Consider the following 27,048-nt stretch of genomic DNA (forward strand, 5'->3'; position numbering starts at 1 on the left):
GTTTAACAGTGCAATTAATCATGATTAATTTTTTTGAGCTAATCTCATGAGTTAACTGCAATTAATCGACAGCCCTAGTTAAGGCCATCTCTTTGCAAGAGCCAGTTTCATGGTTGTTAGTACAATTCCATTCCTTACGTGGTGACACTACCATTGCAACATCAATAGCATAGTTACTCAAGCAGTGTTTTTCTGCTTCACTTATGGCCTAGTCATAAAGTACTGTGGGACTTTCATTCATTTTGGTCAACTCAATAAAGCATTAAGCAAACACTGGTGGTTTTAGCAGTGTGACATGGCCAGTGGTGTTGATTCTAAGGTACAAGACCAAAATCTTAGATATCTTTTGCCAGTTACATTAGTGAGATACAGCAGTGAGATGGCTAGAGCATAGTGCTGATCTGTATTAAGGCAATCCCCTATGTCATAAACAGATAGTAGGAGTTAATAGAACAGAAGTACTTTATATCTCTTTTGCTTGTAAAGGGTTAACAAAATCAGTGAGCCTGGCTGTCACCTGACCAGAGGACCAATCAGGGGACAGGATACTTTCAGATCTTGAGGGAGAGAAGTTTTTGTGTGTGCTGTTAGTGTTTGGTGGTTGGTTCACTCAGAGAGACCAGATGTGCAACCAGGTTTCTCTCCAATATCTTTGATAGAGGCTCTTGTATGTCCAGAATAGTAAGTGCTGGGTAAATATAGCAAGTTAGGCTTGTGTTTGTTTTCTATATTTGAAAATGTGTATTTGGCTGGAAGGAGTTCAAATCTGTATTTTGCTGAAAGAATTTTTATTTGTACTTGTATACTCAGGCTGGGAGGGTATTACCAGTGTCTATAGCTGAAAGACCCTGTAACATATTCCATCTTAAATTTACAAAGATAATTTTTACTGTTTTTTCTTTCTTTAATTAAAAGCTTTTCTTGTTTAAGAACCTGATTGGTTTTTTTTTATTCTGGTGAGACCCCAGGGGTCTGGGTCTGGATTCACCAGGGAATTGGTGGGGAGAAAGGAGGGAAGGGGGAGAGAGAGGTTAATTTTCTCTCTGTGTTAGGATTACTTTCTCTCTCAGGGAGATTCTGGGAGAGGGAGAGAGAAGGAGAGGGGAAGGTGGATTTTCCTCTCTGTTTTAAGATTCAGGGAGTTTGAATCACAGTGATCTTCCAGGGTAACCCAAGGAGGGGAAGCCTGGGAGAGGCAATGGTAAGGGAAAGGGTTTACTTTCCTTGTGTTAAGATCCAGAGGGTCTAGGTCTTGGGGGTCCCCAGGCAAGGTTTTGGGGGGACCAGAGTGTACCAAGCACTGGAATTCCTGGTTGGTGGCAGCACTACAAGTACTAAGCTGGTAATTGAGCTTAGAGGAATTCATGCTGGTACCCCATCTTTTGGACACTAAGGTTCAGAGTGGGGGATTTATACCATGACACCCTAGAAATAATTATGACTTCAAAACAGGGTGTACCTGCACCTGTGTGCTTCCAGTTACATCTAAATTAAAGGTGGAGATGCAGCATACATTGAACCCTAAATTGGGTGGAATTGAAGAAAGCATTAAAAGCCCCTCCTGTATCCCAATCTGGGGCAATTTTCTATATTAACATAAAAGAAGACATCCACTATAGTACAGCATTGGCCTGGATAACAATTTTATCAGGAGTCTGAAGGATCCTGAGAAATTTACAGTCAACACTGTGAACTTTCCAATCCATGGCTGCAGCCAGAGATCCACACAAAGGAGCAGATCACAGGCCTGCTAGTTCTCGAGCATTTCCTGACCATTCTACCTGAGGGAATCCAGACTTAGGTCTGGAAATTTCATCCACAGACTGGTGATGAGGCTCTGGCCCTGGTAGAAGATTTCCAGCTAATTCATCAAGAATTTAGGAGACTTGGGCAACAGGTAAGGAAATTTAATCCTGTTAATTCCAAGGAGGAATGAAGATAAAGAAGTGAGACCAGAGAAGAACGACATAGTGAGGGAGAGGAAAGCCATGTATGTTAATAATGCAGAAACGGGTATAATGCCCATTGTTTGTCCTCAAACAAATTCTCTGCACTCTAAGATGTGCCCTGTAGGTTACTGTTCAGAAAGAGCCTAGTGGATGAGTGCAGCTGCATAACCAGGAATGATTGGGGTATGAAAGCTGGCCATCTGAACTATTTTAGTCAGGGGTGGCTCTAGCTTTTTTGCCACCCCAAGCACAGTAGTCAGGCTGCCTTTGGCGGCATGCCTGCGGGAGGTCCCCAGTCCCACAGCTCAGCGTACCCACCGCCGAATTGCTGCCGAATCCGTGGGACTGGCAAACCTCCTACAAGCAAGCTGCCTAAGGCTGCCTGACTGCTGCCCTCGCAGGGACTGGCAGGGCACTCCCTGCGGCTTGCCACCCCAGGCATGTGCTTGTAGCTCTGGTGCCTGGAGCCACTGCTGATGTTAGTACTGATTTTGGTCTTCCTGAGAAGGAAATCTAGTCTTTAGTGATTAGTGCGGGATCTGGTAATGGGATACATGTTACCAGTATAGCAGAACCATGTGTATCCGAGCCTCCATTATCTGGCTCTCCATATTAACCGACCAACCATCACACACACAGGAATATGGGAAATTGATATCACCTTGGCAACACTACTGTAACCATCACAGCTTTTCAGCCTTGTAAAATGACCACGATTAGTAAGTGAAAAAGTGTAGTACTGTCATTGGATGCTAAAATAGAGATTATTAATAAAATAAAAAGGCAAAAATAGCCCAAGATTATAACATTGGAAAAGCACAATATTGGACATCAAACAATACCGAGCAAATTCTTAAATACAGAATGAATAACTCTGCATCCCGAAAGAACATGAAGCAATTGACGGACTCTGGTCTGGATGAAGTCCTTTATTGGTGGTTTATACAGGTGGGAAAGGAAAGTATTCCTATTAATGATCCTTTACTATTTGAGAAGGCTAAGAGCTTTAATCAAACTTTAGGAGGGGACTCATGTTTCTCTGATAGTCAGTGATGGCTCAGTCAGTTTAAAAAGCCTAATGACATCTGACAACTGATTATCAGTTTTGCATTTTTATAAAATTGCACTGTTTGTGATGTCATATGTAAACCAACTATCTAGAGATGGTGCCTTGTGTAACATTAAACAGACTTTGTATATGGTCCTTATAATGTTCAGGGTTAAAAAATAAAGCATGTAAAAATGATCAGTACAACTTGTTAAAAACTCAGGTTGGTTTTCCTGTTAATAAGTGAACAAAACATTCTTGTTTTCAAGAATCAAATGCTTTGTATATTCTGTTAAGGAGATAACAAGGGAGCTATGTTTTAATGCTTTTCTGGGAGGGGTCAGCTAACTTGAAAGCAATACCGCATCTTAAAATAACGGATAGAAAGCTCTTTGCCCATTCTCCTGAATTTTTGATTATCCAATCTGGCCCCAGTCCCAATTAGATTGGATAAATGGGGTTCTACTGTACTTGGTAGTCCAGTATTGATGGCTGGGAGGCCATATATATCCTAAGAGAGCTCAGTGCTGATCACATAAACATCTGGACTGTGAACTGGAAAAGGAGAATTTCCCAAAGCACAGAAAAGGAGGAAAAAATGCCAGTGTGGGTTAGGGATGAGAAAGAGAATGAGCTTCACAATTCAGTACAGGCAGAGCTGGTAGCAGTGCCTATAGTTAAGTTTGCCCAACACTTTCTATTAGAAGATTCTGTTTTCAGTTGGTCTTGATCTTCACATACTTCAACCACTTGGACTGAAATTTTCCATGGCAGGTGTCTGCCTCACGCTAATTTTTTTTGAAAGTCTCAACTAAAATAGTTCCACCATTTCTAAGAATGAGAAGAGAAAAACACGTTTTGTCCATGTTAAGAAATGTTCCCAGCTGCTTTGTTGAGAAGTTCTAGCACTTCCAGGCATTGGCAAAGGGACTTGAAGTCAATGGGAGCTGCACTTTAAACCTATAAAGTGCTATATACTTCTAAGTACTCTGATAAATCAGGACCTATATATCTCAAATTGGGCACCCAAAATTAATAGACACTTTTAACAATTTTGGGCTTTAATCTCTCTGTGCCTCAGCTTGCCATCTGTAAAATGGGAAGAATAATAACCCCTCACCTCACAGAGGTGTCGTGAAGATAAATTTGTTGATGGCTGGGAGCAACTCAGATATTAGAGTGATGAGCACCACAAAAACAACCATGAGGAAATGAACAATTCAGTATTTAGTGCAAAGTTTGGATAGTGTGTGGTAAATAAGGTGAGGAGCCACACATTGAATGCTAAGTAGAAAAAGAAATATTAAAGAGCTACCCATTCCATGAGCACCATCCATCCATCCTGTGCACTGAATGAGGTTGAGTCCTCTGAAAAAATAATACAAGATCAAGTAATTAAAACTGCATTATAATGCACTGAGGTTGCACAGGCAGCCTTAACTCTGACAATTCATAACTTTGGGATGCTTGACTTTGCCACCTTAACATGCTTTTAATGTAGGCTTTTGTTGTTGTTTGTTGTATATAATTGTATTTAATATAACTCTTGAACTAGTGAATTCTCTGTATCTACTTTTTTTAAATACCTGTCTCTTCCCAATAACCAATCCTGTCCCTTTTCTTTGCTTTTTCCCCAACGTCGCTTTCTCTACCCCCTTCCTTTCTCCTTCCACCTCACTACATAAAACAGGTCCCAAATCCTGAACTAGTAGAGCCCCTGCCAGCAGTGTTGGGAGCATTATGCCACCCTCAATTTGCTGCTTCTGTCTTCCTATTCTCATTACTCAGCATTGGGTAGTGGGATTGTCATTGGAGGTAGGGTCACTTATTAGTTCACATGCTGGTGACATTCCGTGATGTGGCTGTGTATTTCAGACATGAGGCATAGGCGCATTTGGATGAAAGGCAGCTTTACAGGGATGTCATGAGGGAGAATTATGGGACTGTGATCTCTCTGAGTAAAGATTTATTTTCTCTCATTCCATAGAAGCTGTGTGATCTCCCGGTACCAGGTCTGCTGTGGCTCTTGGTTCTTCTCTCATGTCCTAGGCCTGGTCTGCACACACAGTTTTCACCAGTTAACTAAAAACCTTAAAAATTTTAAATTACTAATTTACTGAGTTAAGCTAAATCAACACTGAAAAAATTTACAGCTGTGTGAAGAGGTTTGCACTGGTTTAACTAAATTGGTTTAAAAATGGATTTTAGATAATCAGGTGTTTTCTGTGTAGACAAACCCTTACACTCCACCTTTCAAACTTTCCACATCCCACCTGTTAACCTCTGTTCACATTCCTCTGTTGTGGAAAATCGACCACATGGTTGATTTTAGATCAGACAGCCTGAGGCACCTTTATTTCATACAAGCATATATGCAGGGAGAGACAGCATAGACCCCACGCTAGAGGCAGGCTGCTCTACGTGTTACAAATTTTACCAAGCTTATAAAGGTTAAAACTGCAAAACGTAGCACACTGATTACACATATTATTTGTCTTATTTGAAATAAAATTTTGCAAACAAGCAAGCTATCTAATAGATTTCCACATTAGGTTTTTCCTGTTTTTGTCCTTGGTAGTCAAGTTGGTGGTTTGACTATTGCAACGACCCCTACATTGTGGTTACATTGTGCAAAAGCTATTGCTACAAGTCGGTGCAACAAGTTGGCCCAACGAGTTGGTGCAGCAAGGACCCTCCTTTTCTCCTTTCCCTAGTTTTCTTTTAACAATTCTTGCTTCATTCCCTGGTCCCTGGTGCCCCTTCTACAGACAAACTAATTAAGCAGAAGTTAAACTCATATTCTTAGTTAAAGGCTCTGTTCTTAGCTACAGGCCTTGGGTATGGCCAAGGGAAGTGCAAAAAGGGGGAAGGGGAGGCTTTTCCCTATCACCTCTTAGCGTTGCCCTAGGACCAATCAGCATTAAGGGGTGTGACATATGTCCTGCCACTAAGCATGTACTGTGAGGCACAGTTGGGCCTTCCAGTGGTAGGTCCTCCTCCCATGGACCAATCAGCTCTGAGATGATTCTGAAAATCACAGCTCTCTATGTCTCCCAAGACTCTGCCCCCGAGGCACACATTGCATGTGTTTGATTGTTTTTCCAGGGGTGAGCCAGTCCTCATGATCCCTTTTGTAGGCTGCCCATGCTCACCTCTACCAGTCTGTCTCAATCTAGGCCCTGCGTAGTGTTGCCGATGTAAGCAGTGTCAGGATAAGCTCTACACTGACATCTGGTGGAAAGAATTTCAGAGAGTATATTTGCATAGGCACGCCTACCCTATCCCAGACTGCTGAGCGGTGGGACTGCTTGGTGACAAATGACTCACCCTCAGTTGGGTGGAACTTGCTAGACAAGGGACATGGGTTCCAAAACCCAGAGAATTGAAAGAGAGGCTGGGGACAGGTATCTGTGCCTGGTGGTGCAGTCTTCTTGTGGAGCCAGAAGCACCAGTTGCACCCCCTCCTCTCTCCACTGTGGAATATCAGAGTTGATTTTTTTTTATTCCCTCAAGAATCTAGATACAGGTTACTGAGCTGAAATCACTTTGGCTAATGGTGCACTAGCACTGGGGCTCCCCTACTATGAGCTGGAATCACTAAAGAGCTGAAAATCACTAAAGAGCTGAAATTATTGAGCTGAGAGCACTGAGTACTGTGCTAACTAGTGGGGAGCCCAAAGCTATACTGTGGAACAGAGCTGCTGGTGGAGTGGAGCAGTTTGTGTGGACGGCTGGAGCGGATCACTGGACAGCTGGGGGAGCAGAGCGGCTGGCAGAGTGGAGTAGCTGTGAGATGGGTGGAGCGGTCCACAGAGCGCACTGAGCCGAGCAGTTTGCAGGGACAACTGGTGGAGCAGAGCAGCTGGTGGAGCGGAGCAGTTTGTAAGGATGGCTGGAGGAGCAGAGTGGAGCGGCCGGTAAAGCCGAGCAGTTCGTGGAGAAGGTGGGAGCAGAACCCACGGAGAGGCAGGGCAGTTAGCCCTGGACCACGTAAGGTGCCCCTTTCTACCCAGGCTGGGGGGAGGGACCTCTGCAGATAAACTCTTGAACTTTGGGGGCTGCACTGACCCAGGACAGAGACTTTTAGGATTGTGGGACTTTTGGGACTGTGGGTGATTTGGGGGGTTGCTGGACTCAAGAGCCCAGGAAAGAGGACACAGCCCAATTTCCTGGGGTGGGTCTTTGCTCACGGTTGGGTCTATGAACTCTAGTTGAGGTGTTTTTCCCAATCTAGTGTTTGTGGTTTATCTCATGTATTAAACCTTTTCTGCTACACCGAGACTCTGTGCTTGCGAGAGGGGAAGCATTGCCTCTTTGAGGTGCCTAGGAGTGTGTGTAAGATTTTCCCAGGTCACTGGTTGGGGGCTCGAGCTGGTTTGGCATTGGGTTATTGAAACAGAACCCCTGGATACTGAACCCGGCCCTTGTTGCTGCCAACTCAGAGGGGCAGAAGGGTTACACCTGATTTAGGGTGTTAATATTAATTTGAATAATATGGGTTTTAGACTCACCCATCTATTTGATCAGATAATAAAAGTTCTTGTCCCGAATCAGGCTCCATAGAATTTAACAAGGACCCTCGGGGGTATGAGAGGAAGCTCACACTGAGGCAGATATAGCCATAAAGACTTTTTATTAAAATAAATGAAGTAGTAATTAAACGGTAAAATAATGAGAGTTACAAAGTTACAATTGCATTGCTGCTATTCAAAAGATACATATGGTAATACAGTATTAGATGCTACAACGCTTTGGTTAATATACTCACACCTTTTCTTGATAACCTGGTGGTTATCAAGGCATAGGACCAACCTCGCCTCTGGTAGTTCAGGTTTCTCAATTCTTGAGTGAGAGATGCAGTGCTTAGAAGAAGCTAACGCTAAGAGCTATCAAAGCTAACTTGGAGTTTACTTAACTAACTTAAACTTTAATAAAGAAATGAAGAAAACAAGTAGGGAAACCAAACAGCCTAGTCCCCTTGGAAGTTAGAAAGTTAAGAAAACAAGTACAGCCTACTAATGCAGTAGTTGCATAGATAGAATAGAATAGAATAGAATAGAATACTCTAGAGAGGTGGGTCATCTCTTTTATAGGGCACAATGGCCAGAAATCCTTCCTCCTATGCCAAAACTTCATTGCTCACCCACAAAAATGTTAAGGTACACTTACTCCATAGATAATATGTTTGTGCGTATTGATGACATGTACATCCATACATGTTATTTTTGTTCTTTAGTCATTTCAGTTCTTTCTTTGTCATGTACCTGTTAAGTCTGTGGGTACAAGCTTGGACTCCCCCCACCATGCCATTCTTCCATTATCTATCTATCTAGGTCAGGGGTCAGCAACTTTTCAGAAGCGGTGTGCCAAGTCTTCATTTATTCCCTCTAACTGAAGGTTTCACGCGCCAGTAATACATTTTAACGTTTTTAGAAGGTCTCTTTCTATAAGTTTATAATATATAACTAAACTATTGTATGTAAAGAAAATAAGGTTTTTAAAATGTTTAAGAAGCTTCATTTAAAATTAAATTAAAATGCAGAGGCCCCCTCTCACCCCCGACCAGTGGCCAGGGCCTAGGATCCGGGCAGTGTGAGTGCCCCTGAAAATCAGCTTGCATGCCGCCTTCAGCACGCGTGCCATAGGTTGCCTACCCCTGATCTAAGTAAAAGGTCTTAGACGTATACATGGGTGTTGACTTGCTATTTAGGTGAAAAGTCTCAATATGTAGGTCAACTTTTCTATCTCGGTAAAAGGTCCCAGATATAGATATACTAACTTTGCCTTAGCTTAACATACAGGATATGGCCTGTAGGTCCCTTGCATTACAGCCAAACTTACTTTACTATAAACCTATTACAATAAACCAAATACTTAAATTATAAGAAAAGATATATGCGCAAGCAAGCACAATAATCCTATAGGCTACAGTATGCCCAGTTGGGAGTGGGACCTTGTGGGTGGTGGGACCTCCAAGACCCACATGAACCAGAGATGGTTTCTAGGCTGGAAATCTGGCCTCTAGTGCTTAGCCTTTGGTTGTTTGTAGCATTACGCCAGGAGGCCTCAAATCCTCAAGGTATGAAAGAGGCAATCTTGTTTCAACAGCACATTTTCAGAAATTGTGGAAACATGGACTGCTTCACCACCCCATGAGAGTTACAGAATTTGTTTAGCTCTGAGTGTGCTCAGGCATTGCAAATAAAGCACTATGCCAGTGACATTTCTGAGGAGGATGTGAAGCCTTCTGGCCCAGCCACTGCTGGAGATTCCAGAACATGACCAGGAGACCTGAGTGATCTTGAGGCTGTCTGATGAGTGTGCTGCCAGCCCATTGCTTGAACCCATAGAAGGGAGGCCTTATATGAGGCTGGGGAATCTCCGTCAAACAATCTGAAAGGCAGAGCCATGTTGCAGGTCAATAGGGTATAAAGTACTGAGGAGGCTGGTAGTGTTGAGGGTAGAAACTGACCAGGGCTTTATATATCTAAAGCAGGAGTTACCAATGTTTGTTTTCTTAAAATTTCTTAATAGCTGGACAATGGCTAGGGACCCTGGACAGCATTAGATCAGAGCACACAGATGAAACTGTTCCAAGTTGGTTTTACTCATCCCTGAGACAAGGTGTTCAAGAGGATGCCGAGAGTGAAGATGAGGATGGCTATTTGGCTTTAAGCAGGGCAACAGGCATAGAGCTATCCAAGGCCAGGTCTACACTTAAGATTCAGGTTGAACTAGCTATGTCACTGTGAAAAAGTCACACCCCTGATCAATGTCGTTAAGCTGACATAGCCCTCGCTGTAGATGCTGCAAGGTTGAGGGAAGAATAAAGTGCTATAGTATTAAAATGCTATTATCCCTGTTGGATAATGAAAGGGCTAGTGAACTGTACAAAATGTGCCTGGAATAAGTGATCACCCTGACCAAAACCACAGTCTGGCATGTTTGAATGGACCTTGGACAAAGCTAAATGAGTGTGTCTTCTGATGTGAGTGTCTGCTTGGTGACAATGACTCAGCTTAGGGTCCTATATGCCACTAATTTCCTCTCTGAAGACTTTGCAAAGATGTGGCACAGAGGAACCTTTCATAAACAAGAGGTGGCTTTGAGGTGGGTGATGATGGCTGTTGCTAGAGCCACAAAGGGCAACACTATAAATAAAGAGCCCTGACGAAAGCCCCACTACCTCTGTGTCATGTGGTAAAGCCCCCAGAGCAGACCAGGCTGTTCCTTCCCTTTGTGGCTAGAGATGGACCTACACAAACTCTGGACCCCACCAATCTCAAACAACAAACAGTGTGTGTGTGTGTGTGGGCGGGGCGGAGATAAGGCTGCAGTGAAGAAGTGGGAGGAGGGAAGTGTCTATGCAGGAATACATTGCCTTACTTGACATTCACACCATGAGAGGAGGATTCTGTTGAAGACTGTTGTAAGACACTCTGGAGACAGGGAGGAGTCTTATTTTATTTATGTATATGCACACAAATATTGTTAATTAATTATTACTGGCTTTCCCAAGTTTATTCTGTCCCCTTTCCCCCACTGGTGGTTTGCCCTAGGGCTGGAGATCCTGGGGCTAAGGTTGCTCTAATTTTACAAGCTGAGAGTAATCAGGTAATTCAAATACAAAAGGCAGCAGGACAGTGCAGAGGTGGATGGCTGAGAGAAGTAGTGGTGACTGCCAGAGGCAGGAGGCCTGGCAGTAAGTTAGGGACTCACAGAAAACAGGAGAGTGTGTGAAGACTTGAAGGTGGCAATTTTGCAACAAAAATCTTCAAAAACAGACTCCAAAGAGAGACTGCTGAACTCGAATTAATATGCAAATTAGATACAATTAACTCAGGCCTAAACAGAGACTGGGAATGGTTGGGTCATTACACTAATTGAATCTATTTCCCTATGTTAAGTTCTCCTCACATCTTCTATGGGTCATCTTAATTATCATTTCAAAAGTTTTTTTTCTCCTGCTGATGATAGCTCATCTCAATTGATTAGACTCTTCCTGTTGGTTTGCGTACTTCCAGCTTTTCATGTTCTCTGTATGCATAAATATCCCCTGTCTGTGTGTTCCATTCTATGCATCCGAAGAAGCGAGCTGTAGCTCACGAAAGCTCATGCTGAAATAAATTTATTAGTCTCTAAGGTGCCACAAGTACTCCTGTTCTTTTTGTGGATACAGACTAACATGGCTGGTGCTCTGAAACAAGCGATTCTGAGTTATCTCTAAAAATTACAGCCACCATTCCATGTGAATAAAGCATCACACTTTTTTCATTGGGTTCTTATCCCAGTTGGGCAGAGATGCCAACTTCTTAGCGACTTCCCCCTTAATGGGCCAGCCCCAAGCCACAAAGAAAGGGGCCAGATTCTTCTTCACCTGCCGAGAGAACTTCTCTGCCCACAGGTTCATCTTGGAAGGGTTGTCTGTGGGGATGTTAGACATTGTCTGGTATTCAGAGAAGAGTTGGATAAAAGGTTTCCAGCCAAAGGCTTCCTGCAGCTGAAGAGCATGAAAAAAACCAGCATTAAATGTGCATCATTCTCCGCTAAGGTAACACAAGACACTGCACCTGGTCCCATGTTATGAGGATCACTGACAAAACCTACATTTATTGCTAATCACACCTCATGAATATTACATGGTTATCTGATCATGTTATCATTTTGGGGTAAGATATTGAAATTGTATTTTAGTGATCATGTCACAACCCAATGGTGCTAGATGAGAAATCTGCAGCTGTGTTTCTCTCCCACTCAACCACAGATAGCCATGAGAAAAGAAAAAGTATGCTGAACCAGGGCTGCAGAGATGGAACACAGGCGAGACAACGGGGGCTGGAGGGAAGCAGAGCTGCTCGTCCCTGAAGCTGGTATGTTTTGAAAAAGTTAAAAAAAGACCACAAAAAGCCAATTTTAACTGGTACAAAAAGCACCAGGAACAGCGGTCCCTAAATGGAACACCCCCAAAGGAACCCAGGACTTAAAACTCTCCTAAAAGCTAAGCACCTTGGAGATCACAGCTAACCCAAGACGACCTGGGCCAAGGACAAAAACTTCTGTCCACCCCTCCCACTCTTCTTCTTACATTGGCCAGCCTTGGGTAGTGTGGGTGTAAGTATGAAAGTGGGTTAGGGCTTGGGGCACTAATGCTTTCTTCCTTCTTCTGAGTGATGTAGGAACCCCTTCCCCCCACCCCCAGCACTCTCTGCTGTTATTTTATTAATAAAACTTTCAAACTTAAACACTTGGTGTGTTTCATCATCTCCTCCCCAAATGATCCTGTGGCCTCAGCCTGATCACCTAGGGCCTCAGGCAGGTTGGTAGCAAAAATCTGCCACAATCAGAGTTAGGTGTGAGGATGGGGAAGGGCAATTTTACAGTGTATTTCTACTCTGCAAAGAGACTGTTTAAAAAAGCAGTACTGGTATGGGATTCCAGGCTTATTTTTTCCCAATAGTTTCACTATCCAATATGCTCAGTTTACAATTAAAAAAATGTTTTGTCTTTCTACCAGCCCCTCCATCTCTCCTCCCCACACACCTGAGCTAGGATCTTTCCTTTTCATGTATCATCACTAATAAGAAAAAGAGTCCACAGATCCAGTTAGGCAGGGCCGGTGCAACCCATTAGGCGACCTAGGCGGTCTCCTAGGGTGCTACAATTTGGGGGATGGGGACTGCGGTGGTATTTCGGGGGTGGGTCCTTCCGCCACCTCTGTGGGGGGGCGGCATTTCGGGGCGGGACCTTCCACCGCCTAGGGCGGCAGAAAAGCTGGCGGCGCTCCTGCAGTTAGGCCATCATTAACAGCTGTGAAACATCATTGTGTTACCTACTAGAACATATACACCTCTGATGATGCATAATTCACCTTCCTCTCACTGAGACGTTGCTGATTATGTAGCACTAACAGGAGTAAGAACTTAGTTTTTAGGGCCAATTTTTTCAAAGTATTTAGTCCCCTAACCATTCTAATAGGTGCCTTTTGAAAATCCCACCAGGTGCTTATCTGCATTTTTAGGCACTTAAATACCCTTAAAAATCTATCCTTTAGTCACTAAAGTGAGGGACTCTAATTCTGCCTGCACACAGAAAGTGTGTCTTAGAGTTTGAAGGTGTCTTTTTTATATAATTACTTTTCAGAAACAATTTAACCTGCATTATTAAATGTGCTATCTGATGTGAATGTGCCACCACTGCCCTTTACTAGACGTACTGGAATAGGTCTGTAATTCCATGTCAGTATGTTGTGATGAGGCCTGTAGAATAAATAAGCCATGCAGTGAATGGTGAGTCTTATTTATCCCGAATGGGAGGGGCCTGAATTTTAAGGGAGAAGTTTCTGAGTACTCTCCCCCTGCCACCTGCTTCTATGTTTGTGGAACATACAAACCAGCCAGCATCTTTTATAGAATCGTTTGCAGTCAGACACTTTCCTATGAATCTCTCTGTGTTACCTGCAGGTAGGCCTCCAGTGCGGTCCAAACATCCAAGTCCTGTAGCTGGGCTCCTTTGCCAAGGTAATCGCTGATTCTCTTCTTGCGATGCTGCAGTTGTAGCTCTTCGTTAGCTTTGTCCCTGGAGATCCCCAGCACCTTCTCATGCACATAGACAGACCACAGGTTGCAGGTGGCCTCAGTAGTGTGAGGGGGGAATTCCCAGCCTGCTCGCTGCTGGTTGTGTCCCAGCTCATGGATGGGCCCCCAAAGGCCATTCGCTTGCATGTATTCCATGTTCACCAACTCCTTTACTGAATCCAAATTACACATGATTGGGTAGCCAGAGTGCATCCAGCCTGGAGGGGGGAGACAGGGCCAACAGTCAAAGTGAGATCTCAGCTCAAGAAAGTTGTTTTTCTGTTTTTTAGAAGTTGGCAAGTAATTCCCAAAGAACAATAAATCGGACCAATTAAACCCTTTGTGGTGGTCTGGAATTATCCTCTGGATAGTTCTTCAGATTAATTCTTTATCAGTGTTAATGGATGAATACTGAAAACAAGTCAGTGTGTGTATTTGATAATCAAAATTTGATCCATGTTGTGATTGGTCAGATAAATCATCTTGTTGTAAATGCTGTACCTGTTTGGGGATGTATATGCAGGTCCTTCCACTGAGAATACTCCCATGTTAATATGAAAATTTCAGTTTCTGCACAGATTCATGCACACCTCTCTGAAATTCACTTTCCGTGACCTTTTGTGACAGTGAAACTCAAATACTGATGGAAATCAAAGCCAAGAGAGGCACAAACACCACCATGGAGGATGCATTAAAGCAATAGAGCTGATATTCATGAACATTTTTGTAGTGGTGTCCCCAGCTCTAATGTTTTTATTGTATTTTAGAATGTTTTAATATCTTGTTCATTATATGGCTCTTTAGAAATAAATGGTCTGAGTGTCAGAGATGCTGATTCCCTTGGGTTGCAGGGGAGTGGGGGTGGAGAAAAGGGGGAGGGGCAGTATGATTTAGTATTGATATTTAATTTCTTTGTTACAGTAAATTTCATCATGAAGAAGGGTGCTGGATTGACAACTGTGGTTGGATAACAAAACACTCAGTAAATCCACAAAAGAGAGAGACACTAGGCAGTGGCAGAACAAGCTTCTAAATTACACACCATCTCCTCTCAATTGATCGCAATTTCTTGGCGCATATTGGATATTGAAACTATCGGGAAAAAATAACCCTGGAGTCCCATACCATTACTGTTTTTTTAAACGGTCTCTTTTCAGAGTAGAAATGCACTGTAAAATCGCCCCTCTCTGTCCTCACACCTAATATCAATTTTTTGGAGGGACCACCCCTTGTGGTGCAAAGTTAGTTCAGTCTTCATGATCCAGTCTATCCTTGGTATCTGATTCTCAACACAGGGCACAAATAATTCTAATCATGATGGTTGTTTGTTGGTGTGGGCATTAATCTGCTGAGGACTGGACTGACATCCACCAAGTAATTTCAGACAGACCACTGAGTCATCCTCAGATAGCACTCAGCCTTGTAAAATGCTGCATGCTCTGGCCCCAGTCCAGTAAAGCATTTAACAATCAGCAGGAACGTAGCCCCATTGATGCAATTGTACAGCTGGACAAGAATGTAGAAGTAGTGTGATGAAATTGACCAAGAGACATTTATAGTGGTGAGCTCTACTAATGTAGAATATGGAATAGTCTTCTCCAAAGGAAGTTGCATGGTTGGAGTCATTTAAATCGAGGAATGAACAAGGACTAGAAAGTATATTGTAGGAGGGGATTGAATTACATTTGCTAAACTACAAATCTGCTGAAGTTTGGTTCACTATCACCTAAGAAAGCCAGTCACATTATTTGCTATCTGTTTGGAATTTTAAATATTTGATAGATACCAAAAGCAAACAAATGTCATTTCTACGGAGGATTTGCCAAGGATCAAGATGGCTATTCAAGCTTCAGAATTGACCAAGCAGCTCACTAGTGGATTGAGTAAATGTGCTGAACATTGTATAAGTCTTTATCCAGATCAGTTTCTAACTGAACTAAAATCCTTCTATTAATAGCATATATTTTTCCCTCTCAGTATTTTGACTAGCTCCAGCTGTCTAGAATAATTTTGCACTGGTAAGGAGAGCTGCTGTACTGTGAGTTGGGTATGACCAATTCCTTTCCCCCCGCTTCTAGAGTAACTTGAGGCAGGTGCTGACAACTTGAATAAGGGTGTGCTTGAGAGAGAAGCTTCACTGTAAATAGAGTTACACTGTTAGAGGGCCCCACTGTATTCACCAAATTTTGAGTCTGGGTGAAAAGCTCAACAGAGGTTAGTGACTTTCCAAAGGTGTCATAGTAAAAGTCAGTGGAAGAACGAGCATTGCAATTAAAGAGTTCCTGGCTCCCAGCCTCCAATTCAATCCTTTACCCCAGGGTGTCACGCTTTCGCCTTTTATGACAATACACCATACTCACCAACTGAGATCTGAACGTCTGCTACAATCCTTTCTGGCCGAGGAAACGTGACTGGTGTGGCTGCCAGCTCAGCTACAGCTGCCATAATCCGCTCCCAGAGGGTTAGCAAAGGCTCTGGATCATCTATGGGACGGATGCTGTCAGCAGGCACCGTTAAGATGATATTCTGGGTAGCTAGTTCTGCCCATGGAGCTGGATAGTGACGGATGCAGGTCAGCCACTGGCTCTTAGATGTCTTCCCTGCATCAATATGGGAGAGAGAGATGAAGTGCACAAATCCCGTGATGATTTGGTTCCATGTCAGTTGGGTATAGCTGATTTTACTTGGGGCCCTTGGAAGCCTTAAAGATGAGCAGAAGCTACTTAAGTAACCTCATGATTTGATTTGATTTATTTTCCTTGATTCTCCTTCCCTTCTTTTTTTGGTTGCATTCTCTCAAAGACTGATCCAAAGTCCGTTATAGTAAATGGAAACAGGCCAACTGCATTCATTAGTTTGTGGACTGGGACTCTGTTACACCTTTTCTCAAATTAGATTATAAGATGTTTGAGGCAAAAATGATCTGATATTCTGCATTTGTACAATGCCAAGCACAATGGGGCCTCGATCCTGATTGGGACCTTTAAGAGCTGCTATTGAACAAATCATTATATTTGACTTTTCCCTTTTCTAAATAGAATAATAGATTATTAGGGTTGGAAGGGACCTCAAGAGATCATCTAGTCCAACCTCCTGCTCAAAGCAGGACCAATTTCCAAATCCCTAAATGGCCCCCTCAAAGATTGAACTCACAACCCTGGGTTATACTTAACAGCCAGAAATGATAAAATTAGTGTGTTCTTCTATTTAACATGAAAACTAGGGGCTGAGGATCAATTCAGTCCACTAATTGCAAAGAAAAGTCATTTGTTCTCACCAAGGCTGTATGAATAAGAAACACTACTGATTTTCTTTAAAGAGAATTTTACTATCAGGTTAAAGCACATTTGAACACAAGGAAAATCACTTTGAATACATGGGAACAATATGTTCAAAATACTATTGATTCAAGAATCATTAGTAATATTAATTTTTGAGCCAAATTCAGATGGTCTCCCATCCCAATCCACTGACTTCAGTGGACTCGTGTGGATGTACAGTAATTCTAAATTTGGCCCTGTATATCTATATGAAAACTTAAAACAGCCTGAGATTTTGTTGGATTCATCTAGCTCCATGGCTTTCAAACTGTGGGTCAAGAGTCAAGACCTCAAAGTGGGTCGCAACCAGTTTTAATGAGGTTGCCAGGGCTGACATTAGACTTGCTGTGGTCCAGGGCCGACGCTCGAGTCCCACCACCTGGGGTCGAAACCCAAGGGCTTCAGCCCTGGGCGGCAGGGCTCAGGTTACAGGCCCCACACCCAGGGTTTAAGCCCTTGGACATCTGCTTTGGCCCATTCACTTGGGGTGGTGGGTTTGGGTGGACTCAAACTTTGGTCCCCCCTCCAGAGGTCGCATAGTAATTTTTGTTGTCAGAAGGGAGTCGCGGTGCATTGAAGTTTGACAACCCCTAAAAGCATGAGGCTACGATCTCCTTTCCCTGCCAATGTTGGTTCCATCTTCTGCCTTTATCCTCTTCCCTCAAAGCATTTTAAGGTGCTATCAAATAACGCTTGTTCTTGCTCTAATGTCTGGTGAGAAATATGAAGGTATCAAGTTGGCAGAGATACACTATTCTCTGTGACAGAGGAGAACAAGGTTTAGTGAATACACAACTAATACACAATACATACTAAAGAAGATCTTGCTCAGAAGTGGCACTAGACTTTAAACAAGAAACATGATAAAGGCAGTTGGTGGCTGCAGTGAGTGAAAGAGAGAGGAGCAATTACACCTTACAAGAACTGACTGAAAACTGATCAAGCCCAAATCATGGATAATTAGAGAGGCATGTCTCTGTGTGTCTCTTCACAAGCAGCAGCAGCAGCTGCAAAACTGGCTAAGAAGAGATGTGCAGGCCATTTACCAGCACACTTACCAAACCTGAAGAAAGGAGCCTGCACAGCTCCTTTTACAATGATCGACACTCCCCCCAGCTGGCTTCCCTTTGGCACTATGATGTAAATGAGGCCCCCCCAGAGAGAGGAGACTGACATCTTCTGATCTTTGATGTCACATCTGCATATCACCACAGGGGGGCGTTTCAGCTCCTCTGCTCTGCTGAGGTCATCTGAGTGACACCCAATCTGCACCTGGAAATGAAAAGGTGGCTTGGTTACGGGAACAACTGAGCAATGAACTTTACAGACCATTGTTTAAACACTTATCCAAGTGGAACAAATTCAGCAGGAGAGACTGCAGGTGCCCAACACCAGACTGCCCTGAGAGGTGCTAGTCCCTGTTGAAATCTTTTTGCCTTATCAGGCAGAGAGGGGAATTGAACCTGGATAACTGAAATCCTGGTTGAGTGCTCTATTCACTGGGCTAAAATTTTGGGCCATGCAAGCAAGATAGGGGGGCCAATGCCAATCTCCCCCTGCTTTGTGGATCATGCTGGGGCTTATGTGGGAGACAGGCATCTGGACACTTGGAGGGAGGTGGTAGTTTGCATGCTCAAAGGCAGACATTCAGGCACCCAGGGAAACTGAACCCTGAAAATGTAGGCACCAAATGAGTTTTGTTGTTTGCAGCATGAGGTGGCTGCCAAGCAGGCGTTTTATGGATTGCAGTGGTGCCTAAAGCTAGGGGAGCCAGAGGAGAGCAAGTGCGTGTGAGGAGCTGGGAGCAACAGGCACAAGGAGCTGAGAGTGAGAGGCTGTGCTGCTGGAGGGCTAAGGAGTACAAGCATTTTCAGACACCAGGAGGAAGGTCCTGTGGTGAGGATGAAGTAGGTGTTTGGAGGAGGCCATGGGGAAGTAGCCCAGGGAGTTGTAACTGTCATGCCGCTGTTACAGGAGGCGCTATAGACAGCTGCAATCCGCAGAGCCCTGGGCTGGAACGCAGAGTAGAGGGCAGGCCTGGGTTCTCCCCAAACCTCCCAACTCCTGATCAGACACAGGAGGAGTTGACCCAGACTGTGGGGAAGATCGCTGAGGTGACCAAGTCTGCCAATAAGCGCAGGACCCACCAAGGTAGAGGAGGAACTTTGTCACACCATGTATTGATGACATAACTCCTTGAGAGCTCCAAGCTTGGGAGCACACTGTGCCAGGAACTATGACCCACATCCTGAAAGGTATTTAGGCACCCGACTTCTACTGATTTCACTGGGAGTTAGGGGCCTAAACTGCTTTTGGAGATCTGGGCCTAAATAAAGATAAGATAATTTGGGTCCTAAACCAAAGAGCTTAATATTTATGGGACAATTCATTAGAACTTAGTAAACAAGTCTCTTGTCAGGAAGACATGATGCACAAGAAGACAGAGAATCTAGCTCCCTCTCTACTGCCTGTGTTTGCTCTGCATGGTAAATGCTCCTACAAAGCAAGAAGCCATTATCTTTCCACAGAGCTAAATATCCTCCAGGAGCAGAGCTGTACAATAAGGTGTTATTTTTTATGTAATCACATTTCCTATACAGTTCAAGAGAAGTAACAGGCATCAGAAAGGATGATTAGTTCACCTGCAGGCCAACTCCAGTAACAGTGCTAGGAAATATAAAGGTCACTGTGTTCCCACGCGGAAGGTAAAGTCCTGTGCTCCTCCATGCTGCATCACCTGGCATAAAACACAGAGGACAGGTGTAAACACAGAGCCTCTCTTAAACACCTCCATCTGTTTTCCAGTATGAAAGGATCAAGACAATGGCATGGCCAGTCTGCATGAGGAAAGGTCTCCTCTCACTGAATGTCATCGGGGGGTGAAGAGTATTCTGTGTGAGATGGAGTAGTGGAGCAGGGGAGGGCTAATACTTCCTGCTGCATTCTCCTTGGAAATTAACTTCTTGTTTATAACATTACCATTATGCAGACATTGTAACAACTTGATTTGTATGATATTCTGCTGCTGCTGTCAGAGCTGCAAACAAAAGGCCAAATGACAATCCTTCAGTCTGGTTTCTTTAAACAACATCATTCAGGATCCTCAGTCCTGGGTTCCTGCTCCTTAGCACAAACCAAATGTACTCCCTTGGGCAAAAATCTAAGGTCTCGAGCATAGGGAGATACAACAGGAGCGAAGACCTTACTGGTCTTCGCACAGTAACTGCACATTAGATTAGATTATGTGGACACACCACTGCCATAGCACTCCATGTTTTTCTCTGAATTGAACAGCAGGTGAAGCTCAGCGAGGGATACCAATCAAAATATGAAACCTTACACTGTTGCCTCAAGGAGCTGTAACAAATATAGATACCCCACAAGGAAGAAAACCAACTTAGAGGGGGATGGATGAAAAGCCTGTTAAATAATGTTTTCAAAGAAACAGAATTACGGTGATTTCCAGATTTCCAGTGATTCTCACTCCTGGAGATTAGGAAGTGTGAGGGATAGGCCAAAAGAAGAGGCAGCATTTTTAACAGTAATATGGAAAGTTGGTGGTGGTTGTTAAAAATGTTACAGGGCAGATTAAGAGAACAGACTTTGTAGTCTGAACAGTAACATTGAACGGTGTGTGTGTGTGTGTGTGTGTGTGTGTGTGTGTGTGTGTGTGTGTGTGTGTGAGAAACCCAAATTTGATGAGGAAAAAAGCCTTGACCTACATAAAATAAGAGACATCCACATTCCTAAAACAAATGAACAACTTCTCTGGAGGCAGGAGAACTGGGCCTCTCCATATTTTGGAAATAAGTTCTGGAATGCAGAGCGTCCACGATGGGTATCTAAACACAAACAAACAATAAGGCTGTGGAGGGAGGACCATATTTCTCCCTTGCTGAGAAAGTCAGGGAAGAGAACTACATAATTGCTAATTATGGCAGCTTTCCCTGTGACTAAATTCACATTGATACAGCCTTCTAGTGCCATGCCAGGGAGGAGAAGCCAGAAGATGTACTTTGATACCCATTTAGACGTAGTCTTCTTAGCAAATAGCACTGTCCAGTGACTTGGTATCAAATGAAATAAAAAGTTGGGTGGACTTTCTAAGGGTTTTAGTCTGCTCCAAGTAGCATCCCAAGGACGTTTTTATATCAAGTATCTGAAAAAGCATTTCTCCCACAATGGCATGCAGGCATGGGACGAATGTGGGCAGGCCAAAAGCTCAATAAGGTGACCTTCAAATACCACCTTGGAGAGAAATATAGGATTGTGGGGAAAAAGTAGTTCATCCTGGATAAATTCAAGATAATATAGCTTGACTAAAACATTTATTGAAAAACAGATTTCAAAAACAGTAGTTCCGATCATAATAGACAATAATTAAATGTGTGCTTGCAATGTTATGCCTCAGCAAAACAGCAAATGTGAATTTTGGGGCTACATGTGCAGAGGTTTAATTACATTGTAAAATATGAGGTAAGAGTCTCTCTCTCTCTGCTTTTCTGGTGACTGCACCAGAAATACTGGATTCAGTATTGGGCATCTCTGTTCCATTAAGATATAAATAACACGGAGGAATATAGAGAAAAAACAACATGAATGATTAAGGCAGTGCTTAATTTGTGCCAGGGTTTGCCAAGGCTGAGCCCAGGCACCTTTGGGCTTGCTGCATCGGTTATGAATGTAAAAATATTGATTGAGCACCAGCACCTAATTGCTTGAGCCCCATAACCTTTCACTGCAAACTGAACACTGGATTAAGGGGCTGGAGGGATTTGCTGTTGAAGATTAGGAAGTAAATGGGTAAAGTGAAATCATGTCTCGGTGGCAAAACTCATTGACTTGAGTTGGGCCAGGATTTTACCTATCGAGTGTAGCCAAATGATGATGAAATATGGAGGTAGAAGAGGCTTTCTTTGGAATAGAGCTGATGAAAACCCAGGCTAAAATAGGGGAAACTTTTGCAGATTTTCATCAAACTGGTCAGAAGATGAAGGAGACACACCAGCCAATTGTTGTTCTTGGCTTTTGTCGAAAAAAATTGTTGACAGAAAATTCCTGAAAAGTTCTGATTTCAAAGCTGTAAACTCTGAAGACAGCAATTGTTTAGAGTGTGCCAAAAGGATGTAATTAGCAGTAATGGGATGAGGCTGATGAAAGTAAATTAAGGCTAAATGTTTAGAAATGTTTCCTGATTGTGAGGTGTATTAGATCATGGAATGAATTTTTTAGAGAAATGGCAGAAGTCCCATCACTCAAATAATTTAAAACTGGACTAGATAAAAATGGAGAATTGACTTTAGGGGGAAAGCCTAGACTAGTTCCAAAAGCAGAAATTAAATGTAACCTCAGAGAAGCCTTTCCATCTCTTGCATTTCTGCACACAATGTGACAGATGCAATCTATGTGATCAGGGCAATGGAGAGTTATACACTGTTATATCCCGTGTTCTACAGGCCATTCCATGTTGAAACGGGGAGGGGAGATTAGAGAGGAAGGACAGATTCTCTCACCTGAGTTTGTGCAGTTGATTTCCACAGTGGTGCTAGGGACTGTGGGGAGTTCACAGAGTGCTAGCCTCTCACAGTCGGACATGGTTTGGCATAATGCTGTAGCCACGTGAAGCAGCACGACCTCCTTGGAGTTCCCCTTGACTGGGTGTTCCTTGCTCACCAGTGGGATCCCATTGCTCTGCACCATCTCATATAGGATGTGGTACAATGAGGCATAGACGTGGCCATTTTTGACTGGGATCTGAAGGACTTTGGCACAATCCCAGCTCAGTTTTTGAAGCCAGCCTGTCACTGGGGGCTGGAGTTCCTCCTTCTTGTCTAAATGCTGCTGGAACTGAGCGAGTGCCCTGCGGAAATGATAATGTCCCCGCTGCTCTTCGGGTCTTAATGCTGGGTATTTGCCTGTCTCACTGGTTTCCCCCAGAATGCTGATCCCGAACCCATTGAGGATTTTGTTGCCAGGATATTCAGCCAGAATGTTTTGGCTCTTATTCTGAGAAGCCCACCACCAAGCCTGACCTCCAATCAGCAGGCCCCCTCCTTCTGCCACAAACTCATGGATTTTCTTGGCCTCATTGTCATTGTAGGACTGGCAGCAGTAAATGCTGAGATTGTCGGTAAGCTCTGAGATCTCGCACACCACCTGCCTTTGAATCAGTAGGTCACGAAGGTTCTTCAGATTGGGATTGATGCCAGTTCTTCCTCTCTTCTCAGCACCCAGCCAGTGAATGGCATTGAGGATGAAGTCTGTGAGTTTCGGGGTGCTAAGATGGACCTCATGTGTAGCCACCACTACACGGCCCCGGCCATAGTGAGCTGCTGCAAGAAAGCATTGATAGGCGCTGTCCAAGCCAAGGGGGAAGGCCAGTGTGCCATGGACCAGCAGGTGAGAAGGCACACCATCTGTCACTATGTCTAGCTCTGACACACCTCTTAGGAGAAAGTTTAAGTCTTTGCTGAAATCTAGCCTGCAAAACAGGAGATGTTCTTGTCAGGCCATATGCCAGCACTGTCACAGCCTCAAAAGGTGGAAGAGGAAGATTGTGTCATGTCTCTACTCTGTCCTACAGCATATCCAAATGTTCTGAAATCATTTCTACAAAGAGCTAATTTATACAATCAGAACTCAGAGAATTTCATTTGCTCAGCAGTAAAGGGCTCTTATTTTAGAAAAGTTTGTAACAGGTTTTTGTCGTGATCATCCAGTGTATACATAAACAGACATTTGTGGAGCACAACTACTTAAAGGTTAATTATTGTTATTGGTTCTATACTTAATCAATATTTCAGACTACAGATAGTTAGCAGGATCCCTGCTTACCGAAGTACACACAAAACAAGTTAAAGGATTCACTTATTTGCTTTGTCTCATGCTTAGAACTTCATGAGTCATCTGAACTCATTCAGAGCATCACAGTCCCCAGAAGTCAAATGTTTCCCCAAACGTCTTTAGCAGGATTCTGGTTTTATTTCTTTCCTGTTAATTCCTTTTTCCTCCCCCTGGGATAAGGACCCGCATACCCCCTTAGGTGCTAGAAAATAAAACCCTTTCCAACATTGCAGCATTTAAGAATATATTCTTCTCCTGAGGGTGTTCAGCACCAAAAAATTAAAAATTGTGCTGATTTTTTTGGTCAAATAAATGTGGAAGTTCCAACATGGCATTGGGGAGCATAGGCCACAGGCTGCATGGAGGTGGGAGATTACTATGCAGCTCCCCCCCTGCCAGCACACGGACTCAGCGATGAGATTGCCCCCAACCCTGACACAGTGCAAGGACAGGGTCTGCCCCAGAAACACCCCAGGGCCCTGCCTCTCCGTGCCAGGTGCAGCAGGTGTGGGTAGCAGGCTCAGCAAGGTAGGATCCAAGTGTGGAGGGGCTTAGTGTGGAGGGATTGAGGGGTGGGTTGAGACGGTTCTGTGTGGGGCAATCTGGGTGCGGGAGGCTCAATTGGGGATCAAAGTGCAGGGGGATCTGGATGCACAGGAGCTTGTGGTGGAGGTTGGTGGTACAATGATAATGGGACTCTGGGGGAGGGGATCCAGCTAAAGGAGGTTGGGGCTCAGCAGGTGGGTCTGGATGTGTAGTGGATAGAGATTGGCAGGGAGGACTTGGTGTGGATGTCTCAGCGGTGAGGGTGTATCTAGATGCTGAAGGAAGTGGAGCTCAGTGGGGTGGGGATCCAAGTGCAGCTAGTTTGGGCTTGGTAGGGTGAGGATACAGGTGCTGTTAGCCATATGCAGGGGGAGTGGGGCTAGTCAGGGTGGGTTCTGGGTGCAGGCAGGGTGAGGCTCGGTGGGAGGATCTCGGTATGAGGGGCTCTGGATGCACTGGGGTTGGGTCGATGGGAGAGCAGCTTCTTGTACAGGGATCCCTCCCCCTGCAGCTGAGGAGCAATGGGTTCAGAAAGCACAGGAGTGGGGAGAGAGTTTGCAGAGCTTCCTACAGCCAGAGGAGAAATCTGGAGTTGGATCTGACACAATCCCGGATGCCATGCAAGGGAAGAGGAAGTCCCGTCCTTCCCAGACCAGCCAGGACTAGCAGCTGAGTCTGGCATAGGGTAGGATCCCTCAGCCCCAGTTATTTACCTCTCTGCTGGCTGCCCTGGGCACCTGAAACATACTGCTGGGGAGAGTCTCTTGACCTCTCTTGTGACTTCCCTTTCCTTCCCTGTCAGAAAGTCATTTTTCTGCAGGGAAGCAAAGAAATCTGCAAGGGACATAAATTCTGCACTTGCTCAGTGGCATAGAATTCCCCCAGGAGTAATTTTCTTACAGCTTTAACTACAAGTTTTAATACATAGGAAAAGATTTCAGATACTCACGAAGTGATCAAGGGAATTGCAGGCACTTTGTCTGAGACACTGAAGATCCCAGTCTCGCCATATATATCCATGAAATAAACGCCAGCCACGCTGGTTACATGGTTCCCAGGGAAATCGAACAGCACTCTCTCTGTGTTGTGTCCAGAGGCCCAGTGCCAAGCCTGACCTCCAATGAGCAGACCCCCTCCTCTCTTCACAAACTGGATCAGCTCCCTCCCCTGTGCAGCATCATAGGCATCCATACAGTAAACCCCAAACGAGGCAATGAGCTCCGTACTTGGCTCCACTTGGGTGCCAGAACTACTGAGAATGCTCAGCAGGGAACTCAAGCTCTTCTGGACACCAACCACCGCTCCTGGGGAGGCACTGAGCCAACCCACAGCATTGTGTAGGAACCGAGCCATCTTGGGACTCCCCAGGTAGCTCTCATGAGAGATGACCACCATCCGGCCTTTCCCATACTGTGAGGCAGCGATCAGGACCTGCCCCCGGGGGTTCACCAGCACTGGGAAGGCAGTCTCACCAGTGAGCAGCAGCTCACAAGGAACAGAGTCACCGGTAAGATCCCAGTCCTGGACATCGTCCACCAGCAAATCATAGGCAGCTGAAGGATTCATGTTCAGCATTGTCTTGTCTACAGGAAAGACAAACTATAGTTTTTCTTGATAGTTTTTCACTCCTGGGAAATTCTACATGGAAGGAAGCTTGTCCTGGAAGCTGAAGGAAGCTGAATGAAGGAAATAAAACAAAACCACGTGAACATTTTCAATCTTTTTAGTTGTTTGAATTCTGAGGGGCCAGAGACTCTTAACTGAAGCCTGAGATATCTAAGGGCTGATTTCTACCTGCCCTGAAAGACACTTTGAATTGACAGGTCACTATAATTCTGTCACTCTTAGGATGTAGATGGTAACTCATTTGCGTATAAGTAGAATATACCTCAATAGTATTCATCACCATGTATTTTTTGGACAGGTTTCCATGCCCCCTATAGGGCTTATGTCCTGACCTCCGTTCCCGTTTCCACTGGTGTCGAGGTTTGGCACAGTTGGCCATTTTGAAAAAACAATTGATTCGTTTTTATGTTTGAATAGGGGGAATGTTGTGTGCTTTTGCTTTGATACATTTGATTGATTGTTTAGAGAAAAAGGTTGAAAGAATAGAGAGAGAACTTAAAGAAAAATAGAGATTTTTTTGTTTTTAAAAGGTTAGTTTGAAAGAATAGCAGCAAGTTAATAAAATAAAGAAATATTTTTGGTTAGGTTTACTAAGGAGAGGTGTTTTTAAAGGCCTAGTTTGGTATGTTATTAAAGAATAAAAAAAATTGAGAAATTTAAAAGGTGTATTAAATATAAGGGTAGGTTAAGAAAAGAGCATTTAAAAACATTAAATGATAATAAAAAATATAAAGAGAGGTCAAAAAAAGAACACATGGCAAAAAAAGGGAATTTTATAAAGTGGAGACTGTTTGATAAGCACACAGTAAAAATATAAAGGGAGGTTAATAGAAAAGCATTTAGAATATTAAATACAAGGATAGGTTAAGAAAAGAGTGTTTAAAAAGAGTTAAATAAAAAAGAAGCATATAAAGATAGATTAAAAGAGACCAGGGCAAGAAAAGGGAAAAGAAAGCCCCTTTGCAAAGGGCAAAGATAGACAGCACGTGGCTGAATCAAAGAGCGAGACAGATCTTACCTTTGCCACTGTTCCTGGGGAAAGAGGGAGCTCCCACGGCTCACAACCTCTCAGGCTAGTTATCTTCGCCTTTGGATCGGACCAATCAGAGGCTGTTCTACAGCTGCATCATAACTGCCTTATT

At 43.9% G+C, this 27,048-nt stretch overlaps 1 protein-coding gene across 4 annotated transcripts; it reads right to left on the reverse strand.

The window, feature by feature from the left end:
* Window positions 1-4,116: 4,116 nt before the first annotated feature.
* On the reverse strand, window positions 4,117-27,048 carry LOC115637577 (TRPM8 channel-associated factor 2-like). Of its 4 annotated transcripts, none has more exons than XM_030538976.1 (9): window positions 26,925-27,048; window positions 25,230-25,956; window positions 22,405-23,372; window positions 20,614-20,733; window positions 19,534-19,628; window positions 17,950-18,163; window positions 15,932-16,171; window positions 13,452-13,789; window positions 4,117-4,365 (listed from the first exon to the last, which is right to left on the reverse strand). In XM_030538976.1, the coding sequence occupies exons 2-9, from the start codon at window positions 25,853-25,855 to the stop codon at window positions 4,309-4,311; spliced, it is 2,658 nt and encodes an 885-aa protein (XP_030394836.1). In that variant the 5' UTR covers window positions 25,856-25,956; window positions 26,925-27,048; the 3' UTR covers window positions 4,117-4,308. The 4 variants fall into 4 exon arrangements, with proteins under 4 accessions (XP_030394836.1, XP_030394819.1, XP_030394809.1 ...); XM_030538959.1 differs by lacking the exon at window positions 4,117-4,365 and adding an exon at window positions 11,191-11,497 and having other exon boundaries at window positions 25,230-25,863; window positions 26,925-27,043; XM_030538949.1 differs by lacking the exon at window positions 4,117-4,365 and adding an exon at window positions 11,191-11,497 and having other exon boundaries at window positions 26,925-27,042.

The sequence above is a fragment of the Gopherus evgoodei genome, chromosome 1, assembly GCF_007399415.2.
Source record: "Gopherus evgoodei ecotype Sinaloan lineage chromosome 1, rGopEvg1_v1.p, whole genome shotgun sequence".
NCBI classification, from domain to species: domain Eukaryota; kingdom Metazoa; phylum Chordata; order Testudines; family Testudinidae; genus Gopherus; species Gopherus evgoodei.

Bases quoted from the DNA above. Each gene is read 5' to 3' on its own strand.
- LOC115637577 (XM_030538959.1), bottom strand. From the start codon at position 25,855: ATGCTGAACATGAATCCTTCAGCTGCCTATGATTTGCTGGTGGACGAT. The intron at 18,164-19,533 runs GTGAACTAATCA...TTTCATTTCCAG, and splicing joins TTACTGGAGTTGGCCTGCAG to GTGCAGATTGGGTGTCACTC. The intron at 13,790-15,931 runs GTGAGTATGGTG...TCCCCCCTCCAG, and splicing joins AGACGTTCAGATCTCAGTTG to GCTGGATGCACTCTGGCTAC.